This window comes from Mesoplodon densirostris, chromosome 5, assembly GCF_025265405.1.
Source record: "Mesoplodon densirostris isolate mMesDen1 chromosome 5, mMesDen1 primary haplotype, whole genome shotgun sequence".
In the NCBI taxonomy this organism is placed as follows: domain Eukaryota; kingdom Metazoa; phylum Chordata; class Mammalia; order Artiodactyla; family Ziphiidae; genus Mesoplodon; species Mesoplodon densirostris.
The window spans coordinates 105,406,654-105,416,207 of NC_082665.1; the positions used below are offsets into that span (position 1 = coordinate 105,406,654).

At 43.6% G+C, this 9,554-nt stretch overlaps 1 protein-coding gene and 1 pseudogene across 1 annotated transcript in view; one reads left to right on the forward strand and one right to left on the reverse strand.

Moving 5' to 3' along the window:
• The window catches only part of DCUN1D1 (defective in cullin neddylation 1 domain containing 1), a 32,072-nt gene extending 22,982 nt beyond the window's left edge, over positions 1 to 9,090 (reverse strand). The window contains exon 1 of the mRNA XM_060099190.1: positions 8,936 to 9,090. Within this exon, the coding sequence (XP_059955173.1) occupies positions 8,936 to 8,938 (3 nt within the window). The 5' untranslated portion in view covers positions 8,939 to 9,090. The remainder of the gene's footprint in view (positions 1 to 8,935) is intronic.
• On the forward strand, positions 705 to 935 carry LOC132491341 (adropin-like; annotated as a pseudogene).
• Positions 9,091 to 9,554: the final 464 nt, after the last annotated feature.

The following is a 9,554-nucleotide window of genomic DNA, read 5'->3' on the forward strand; positions in this document are numbered from 1 at the left end:
ACATTTAAAATAACAGTTTAGGGCTTCCCTGGTGGCGCAGTGGTTGAGAGGCCGCCTGCCGATGCAGGGGACGCGGGTTCGTGCCCTGGTCTGGGAGGATCCCACATGCCGCGGAGCGGCTGGGCCCGTGAGCCATGGCCGCTGAGCCTGCGCGTCCGGAGCCTGTGCTCCGCGGCGGGAGGGGCCACAGCAGTGAGAGGCCCGCGTACCGCAAAAAATAAATAAATAAATAAATAAAATAAAATAACAGTTTATCTGGGGTAAAAAAATCAAATACTTTGGATGTAGCGAAGTATCATATAGTCAAGTGTATGACCACTGAACTTACAAAGTCTACTGTGATAGAAGAATAGGGATTCAGAAAAACTCTATAATAAAAAAATAATGCTGCACCCTGGGGAGCGGCCACGGGGAGGGCCGGGGAGGGGACGTCACCCCTGCCCGCCTCCCACTGTCCCGCCCCCCACCCGCAGGCTCCCGACAGAAGTCGGCGCCCAGCATCCCGCTACCCGGGACCCTCCCACCGGGCTCAACTCAGGCTCGGAACTGCAGGTGAACATCTTCACTGCCCGGGAATCACTGAGTGTGTGGACAGGACAGCCTCCTTGGAAGGCCGGCTATACCAGAGTCCCGCCTCAGCATGGGCCTTGCCATCGAGGCAGCTTCTCAGTCTGTGCTTGTCTGAGGGTGCTGCCCATCATGGCATGGGGGCAGCCATCTCCCAGGGGGTCCTCACTGCCATCATCTGCAACGGCCTCCTAGGCTTCTTGCTGCTGCTGCTCTGGGTCATTCTCTGCTGGGCCTGCCACTCCCGCTCTGCCAACATTGACTCCCTCTCCGAATCCAGTCCCAACTCCAGCCCTGGCCCCTGACCCGAGAAGGCTCCCCCGGCCCAGAAGCTCAGCCGTAAAGGCAGCTACCCGCTGCATCCCTGAAGGCCCCGGGCCTAGCCCAGAGTCTGGGACTTAAGTCCACCCCACTTGGAACCTGGAATCGGGATCCCAGGGTCCAGCCAGGCTGGGGTCCAGGACTCAGAGTCCAGCCTGTCTGGAGCTGGACCCAGCAGCCCAGAGTCTGGTCGGCCTGGCTCCAAGAGGGGCTCTACTGGCCCTCGGTAGACAGGCCTGGGGTCGGGGTTCATGAGTTGGTGCTAGGGCCAGGGCCATCTGGACTCTGCTCCATCCCAGCGGTCGGGGCTGGGTCCACCGCCCCCTAGGCCGAGCGCCTCTAGGCCCTCGAGGTTGGGGAAGCAATCCATGGCAATAATGGGAGGGTGTCGAGGCTGGGCCCCTCCTCTGGAGCTCCTACTGTTTGCTGGATAATAAATGGAACTACAGCTTTAAAAAAAAAAAAAAAAAAAAAACTCGTAAAGTTATAAAATTCCTCTTATAAGTATTTCCATCAAGAAAAACAATAAACATGGAAAATTATTTTCTAGTTAAATAAAAATAATTTTAATGGGTAACATTTTTAAAAGCAAAAAATTAAGATTCATTATTTCTATTATTCTGAATAGAATCTCACCCTTAAATTTCAATCTCTCACCCTTAAGTTTCAAATTCAGTCTAAACTCCAGAAAAAAAGACACCAAGGCCTTTATATTTTTAAAGGAATTAATTTCCTAACTCAATTCTAGTTATCTCAGGATTTGATGAATCTACTTCACAAAAAAAAAAAAAAATGTTTAAAAAATCAAACACTGTAATGATCACCCATAATTTTCATTAAAAGCTCTGTATGTTGGGCTTCCCTGGTGGCGCAGTGGTTGAGAGTCCGCCTGCTGATGCAGGGGACACGGGTTCGTGCCCCGGTCCAGGAAGATCCCACATGCTGCGGAGCGGCTAGGCCTGTGAGCCATGGTCGCTGAGCCTGTGTGTCCAGAGCCTGTGCTCCGCAATGGGAGAGGCCACAACAGTGAGAGCCCCGCGTACCGCAAAAAAAAAAAAAAAAAAGCTCTGTATGTTGTTCTCATGTGTTTACCACATGATTAACAGTTTAACTTCATCTGAAATTTAGAAGAGCTGGTTTAAGTCCAGAAAATCATACTTTCCACATATGATACATAGTATTCAGCAGATAGAGCCAAATGTTACCAATATCCCAAACCACTCATCTATAAAAGGCCTTCTCACAGATTATAGGTCTGAAGTCAAAAGTACAAGAAAAATCAATTCAACTAACCAGACTACCTACTCCTAGAGAAGACTTTCACCTAGAGGTAAAGTTCTACCAGAAAGCCAGGCTAAGAATCTAGGTAGGAGTAGCTAGAAATTCTCTTCCCTTCCACCTGCAGCAGAGAGGTGAAGAGTGCAGACTCTCAAATCAAACTGGCAGGATTTTAATTCCACCTGTGCCTCCTAATTGCTGTGTGACATCGGGAAAATTACTTAATCTCTGTGCTACAATTTCTTCATTTGTAAATAGGGTGTGAAGGTTATCTGAACTAATTCAAGTTAAACTCTTAGAACTGTAACTAGGACATAGTAAGGACTCCTTACAAGTCCACAAAGAATATACTCCAGAGAAAAAATTTTATGTAAATAAGAAAGAATAACAACCACCATAATCACAACACTGGCAGCTAACGTTTATTTGAGCTCCTACTGTGTGCCAACTCTGTGCTAGATATTTAATTATTAACAATTCTGCAAGGTGGTTATCACTGATTCTGTTTTAGCAATGAGGAGACCAAGCCTCAGAGCTCGTTTTATCTAAACAGACTTATCCAAAAAGTAGCAGAGCCAGAAATGAAACCCTGGTGCCTGGCTTCAAGGCATGCAGTTTTCCATTTCTTCTACATAGTCGTCAAGTAAGAGAGAAAACAAAAAGGGCAAAAATGCAACCACTGAGTAATTATTGTGTGCACTGGGGGGAGAGGGGAATTGTGAACAATATTTCTTCACCTATTTTTATGGAAAAGTTAAATAAGTAATCAACTGACCTTTTCCCTTTCAAATGTAAACAATTTGCATTCTGACTAAAAATTGCAAATTAAACATTCCCTTACTAACTAAAAGACTAATTTAAGGATAGAACTTCCTTTCAGGGTTTTTTGGGAAGGGGGGAGGGGAGAAGAGGTGGATTGGTTATTTTTAAGACAAGTAATTCATCAGGAAGAAAAAAATGTGTTTATAGTCCTGTCATAGTCTATTTTTAAAAAGATGGCCAAAATCTATAGCTTTAACTATACAGAGGTGGAAAATTAGGGGCACTGAAAGTCAGGGTTTCCTTTTCCAATGAGAAGGCTTGAAACCCAGAGCGGGGGGAAAAAACATGTACAGGTCATAGCCAGATAATATAAGCAAATGTATACAATTTCAAATATTAAGCAAAACAAAAACCCAAACCCCCAGTATTCATGTAAATTATCATCTGCAGCATAGTTACTCATGGTAGGCCTGTGGGTCTTATTATTCATCCCTAAACTTCCTGCGCTTTGAATGACAGTTACAATGAACTCTTCTTTGAGAGGAGCTGCATTACTTCTAAGTCAAAAGTGGAATAATATACTATACTGTGTAAACATTGTACCCAACTATGTTTTATATTGATATAATGGCAATTCACCTGAAAAAATATTTCAGAAGTATATCTGTAAGATTCAAACTGGTTTTGTAGGCTTTTAAATAATTTTCCTCAAAGTTTTTTAAAAAATATACCATTAATGAAAATTTAAAGGATTTTCTCCTCCCCACCCTCAGAATTATTTTTCAAAAGATGACTACCACTGTAAATGGAATAAATGTTTTGATTCTGGCTTACAGAAGACTGTTTTGACTATTAAAAAGTTATTTTTGCTAATTCCTGATTATCTTTGATAATGGGATAGAAATAATCTCCTTACAATACTTGTGTTAGCCATCGTCTTTCAACTGATTCTCCCAAACTTAGTGCTTGAACATGTAACAAGTAGTCAAGGCAGCTAATTTAAATTCGCTCCTCCTCTCCAGAAACATCTTTTCTAAAGAAATCTTGAATTAACAAAAAGATTACTGAGGTGAAAACAAAACAACAACAATAAAGAATTAAATGAGATTTTTAAAGTTCCACAGTTAAAGAACTTATAATAATGACTAGCATTCTACAGTCATGGATATTTTTTTCATAAAGAGAATAAATGATCCTCAAAAAATGAAATTTCCTAATTCTAAGATTTGGTATCTACTCAAGTCCTAAATCTAGAAATGGTAAAATCCTATGTATAATAAGTAAGTGCTTTAAATGTTTACTGAAACAAAAATATCCTAATATAACAAAGGAATGGGCCATGTACTTCAACTTAATCTCTGTTGCTGAACACTATTCAGTGTTGAGGGATTCGAAAGTATAATGCAATAGAGTTCTTCAGCAAAGGACTGTTGAAAAGTAAATCTCTCTTAAAATTTTACAATGCAAATAAGCAGCCTAATCACTCTAAATGATTAGGTACTAATCATATTAAATGGATTCAACAAAGTGATGAAAGACATTCAGTGGCATTTTCCCCTTCTGCTTTTGCTTTTTCTTAGGTGGAGGGTATACACCTAAAGTGACTAGGTAAACTAGATAGTCAGCAGGTTATTCAAGAGCTTGTTTGTGTCCACAAAGCAACTGAATCCTATTTGGAACTATCTCTCTTCATCAAATGTCATGGCTAATACTATCACAACCTAAACAACAACACACTCAAATTTAAAAGGGGGCTTTCTCACAGATTTTCATTATGCTTGACCCAACCTACAAAGCCAAAATCAAAAGAGCCACTTGACTCAAATGAACTCAGCTCTTTTAAAACTTAAAAAACAAAACCAAAAAACCACAAGTTAATTTTACTTTCAACTTTTTTTTTTACCATATGTACCAAAAAAGTTCTAATTTTTCAATTACTTAAATGTTTACATCAGATCATCTGATTTGATATGTAAACAACTAGGGCACTATTCAATATAAGGAAGAAACCAATCAAAAATTCCACACCTATACAGAAGGGGTGCTTGCTGGGTTTTTTAAAAAAAAAAAAAAAAAAGGAGGAGGAGTAAATAAACTGGAACCAGAGACCAGGCTTCTAATCCCGGCTCTGTCATATACTAGCTCTTTACCTTGGCCATCTCTTCAGAAACACTAAACCTCCTTTTTCAGGTATGTTAGAAGAAGGTAGCAATACCTATCTCACAAACTGGAGTGGAGATAAAATAAGAGTTGTGAATTGTCTGACTAGCAGACGTATGTTCTCAGTAAAGATTAAGGTCCTTCTTCCTTCCCAAAGGCCCAGATTTTTGCATAGTCATTAAACATGCAAACTACAAGAACATACTCAAAAGCAATCTACAAAAGAGATTGTGTTGTGTTGTTTTTATTAACCAGCATGGCTAGGTAAACTTGATGTTCAACTAGTTTTTACTGAATATTGGACAGTCATCTTAATCAGAATTCAAAACTCTGCACACAGAAACTGCATAAGTTGTCTTTAAAAACTGCTTTGAAGATAATTATGTATCCTATAATTTTAATAGGACACTATGAGCGAGTAGAAACAAAGTCTATCATACTACTCAGAATCCTTCACTGGCTTCCCATTTCTCTTGGGGTAAAAACACAATAACATCCTTACAATAGCCACCCATGCCCATCTCCACTCCTTACCACTCAGACCTCATCTGTTCCAACTCCCAACATGCCCCTCTCCCCCCACGTTACCCCAGCCACACTGGACTCAGTGCTCCTCAAACTCTCTCTGACCACATCTGTGCATGGCTTACTCTTTCATCTCCTAGTCAGCTCAAAACCCACTTCATCAGTGGTGCAAACACCATTTTGCAACCCCAAATCCACTGTGCCCCAACACTCCCAATTCTCCTCCATAACACTGCTTTTCTCCCATAGCCCTTAACACCTTCTAACATAGTAAGGAAGAAAAATATATGCTATGTTTATTATTTGTCTCTCCCTACTAAAATGTAACCCTCACCACGGCAGGGATTTTTATTTTTTCAGTGTGGGGGGGAATGTATATATATATATATATATATATATATATATATTTATTTATTTGTTTGTTTGTTTGTTTATATAAAAATACATGTGTGTATATCCATATCCTCAGTGCCTAGAACAGTGCCTGGCACATGGTAGGCATTTAAGAAATAATTATTAAAATTAATTAAGGCCCTCCCTTAATTACTTATGTATATGCAAAACAATGTGAAACGAGTTCTACAGAGACAACCTTCAACAGGCCTACATTAATCTGGACTTACAAACTCTGATATTTGTTGAAAATATAATCTTAAATTATAAGTCCACATAATTTTAAAAAAAAACATTAAAAACAGTAATTTACACCCTTAATCATTAATTTGAATTTTGTTATTTAACATTTTCACTAATAACACTTGGGTTTCCCTCTGTTTAAATGAGTAAATTAATTTCAAATCCAATTTTCAACCATTTCTTTAGATTTCATATGAGTTAAAAGATTACATGTACCACAAATACTGGGGGAAACAGTAAAACCAGGAAAAGTTAGTTTCAGTTCTGCAACTAACAATTTTGCAAACTTGAACCTCAAAACCTCCTTGATCTTCAATTTCTTCTTCTGTAAAAGGGAAGAGGAGTAAATTAGATGATCTCTGAAGCCATTTCAGGTCTAAAAATTCTATGATGCCGTGAGTCTACAAAAATCTAGTAGGTTACATAGTATACAAACTTCTCACACATCTAAGAAAAATAATTAAAATCAAAATTTTTAGCTGAATGTAACTTTGGAAATCATCAAATCCTGTCCTCTTACAAATAAGAAAACAAGCCAGAAATCAAACACTTTTTAAAAAGGTTTTCAGGGGTAACAGAATATTGTCTAGTTTTGGAGCTATTTTTGGCCTTTCTATGTGGGTGTCAGGTAGGTTGAATGAACAATTTTTTTTTCTTCCACAACATATTCAGATATCCTGTCATTTAAATTTGCCCCAGAATTGACAATATAACATGTGCTCTAGAAATGGGCTGCATTACACACACAGAAAAACATTAGCCCCAAAATTGTATCAAGAAATAATAAGTAAAATAAATTTACAATGAAAAACTTAACTAGGAAATTCTTATGGCCTAACTTCTATTAGGGCCCATGGTGATTTAGTTTCCAAACTAACAAGAGCATACCAAGACAATTCTAGTGACATGATCTGAGTTCAGCCACAAAAAGTGTTTTAAGTTAGCGCTATCTTGTCATTAGTAGTGTAATTAAATAGTTATGGCTAAGTTCCAAAACCAGCTAATTTAATAGTAGTAAAAGGATAGAAGCTTACAAGCTCCAATACAAGCTGAACTCTCATATGAACCACATGACTCCTGAATTCGTAACAAGTAATGAGCATTATCAACACTTTGGATTCCAGAGGATGATGCTGATTGGAGACTATTATGAGCAGAACACATTTCAGTGCTCTCAGAGTGTTTACCGGGGAATTACATTTCATTACTTCAAGCATACTCTTACAAGCCAAGAGTCTGGAAACTTCAGGAGTAATGTCTATGACCGTCAAAATGCTTAAGAAATTGGAAACTGTTTAGCCGCCCTGGTGGATCTTTAAACATTGTAACATCAATCTAAACATTCACCTGTACTTTATGGCAAAGTTTTCTTACAAATACAAATGGTAAACTTTCATGGAACTTACCACAGAACCTAAGTTCTTGAATATATGGCAAACTAAACCACATATCCATACGCGAGACACCAAAATTCTGCCAAGTTGGAGGCTGAGACTAGGTAAGTGTCATACAGCAGAAATAAGACCAGCTAAAAACAAGACACCGGGGCATTCCCTTAACAGACACACACATACACCCTCCTCAAAGAGGCCTTTATGTTCCCCATGAGCAAAAGGACAAGAACATCATTTTCACTGTCTATTCATACAGTAACCTGCATGGAATTCAACTCATGCTCAGATTATAATACTAAAACATAGCTTCTGAAAAACATAAAGTCCAATAATCAGGTACATAATTACCAAAATGTAAACAGATAACTTGAATACCACGTCTTCAAGCTTGTAAGACATTTTCCAAACAAAAAAGGGAGAGGGCACTAACTTGACAAACTGTTTTTTAAACATCACGAATGGTTTTTAACTGGCATAATAAAGCAATTACTCCTCCCACCCCAAGGAAATAAAATATGTGCCCAAAAGGTAGCAAGTCTGTTTCTCCTAATTTTATGAAATGAGAACAGGTTGCACTTCCGTACTCCCCCCTCCCCCCCACGTCCCCCAAGCTCAGCGGTCTCCCATGTTCTCAGTAGAGAGGTAAATATAACCTCCACCAACTGGCCAGTGAAACTCCCATTTTCCAGGACTACGGGGCGCATCGAGAGGTGATGGAGAAAGGAAAAGAGCTGTTACCCCGCCCCAAGCAAAACTGCCTGGAGACTTGAGGGGTGTTGGAGCCGGAGCGGAGGAGGGAGGAGAGAGCCGGGAAAGTCTTTCCTTCTCCCCGGCGGAGCGGAGGGGGAAGCCCCGGCTCCGGGCGGGGGGAGGCTCCTCACCCGGAACCCCGGACCCCGGTCCCCGGCCAGACACAATGGAGCCGGCGTGGGGGCCGAGCAGAGACAGAGCCTTTGCCCCATCCCCTCCCCCAGCCCCAACGCCTACCCTAGCCGCGCCGGGCCCAGCAAGGGGCACCCGGGGCCGCTCCCCGCTCCCCAAACTACCCGGGGCTCCCGACTAGGCCCGGCTCCGCTCCGCCTCCTCGGCTCTCGCGTAGCAGCGGCGCCCGGGCGGGAAGGGGCGAAGGAGGAAGGGAGAGGCGGGGAGGAGAGCCCCGCCGGGGAGCTGGACGGAGGCCGCGGGCCGAAGCTCGGGGTGGCAGGGTCGCCCCGGGGCGGAGGGCGGCCGGGGCGGGGGTGCGCGGCTGCGCCGGCCCCCAGCCGGCGGGGCGGGCGGCCGCAGTGCCTCACCATGTTGGTGTCCTCCAGGCCTCTCCCCTCCTCCTCCGGCTCCGCAGCGAATGGACGGCGGCGGCGGCGGCGGCTCCTCTCACGGGCTCGCCGGGCTCCCGCTCATGCGCAGTGCGGGGCGGCCCCAGCGCGGCCCGAAGAGGCAGCCCCGGGCCTCCGGGAGGCGGAGGGACTGGGGCGGGCTGGCGGCGGGCGCCCCGCGCGGGGCTTCCCCTGGGCGCGAGGGTCCCCCCGGGCGGGGGGCGCGGGGGGGGGGGGGGCCAGGGGCGACGCACACGCTGCGCGCGCCGACATCCTCCCGCCGCGCCCGGCGGGTGGGGGGCCGGGCGACACCACCTCCGCTTCCTACGCGCTCCTTCCGCCGTCCGATGGCCAGGGCCGTGTCTATACCGTCTCGAGGAGGGGAAGAGCTGTGGCCGATAACTTATGCAGCTGGGGCGCTTGGAAGGGCTAGGACTGAGGCGCTAGATCCGTCCCAAACCACCCCTCCGCATAAATATCCCCCCCCCCAAAAAGGAAGAAAACAGTAAAAACACCTCCGTCACCAAGTGTTTTCTTCTCCCAGTCCAGTGTCTGGACTGCGTCGGGTTCCCCACGTGAACATGTCAGAGGAGACCTT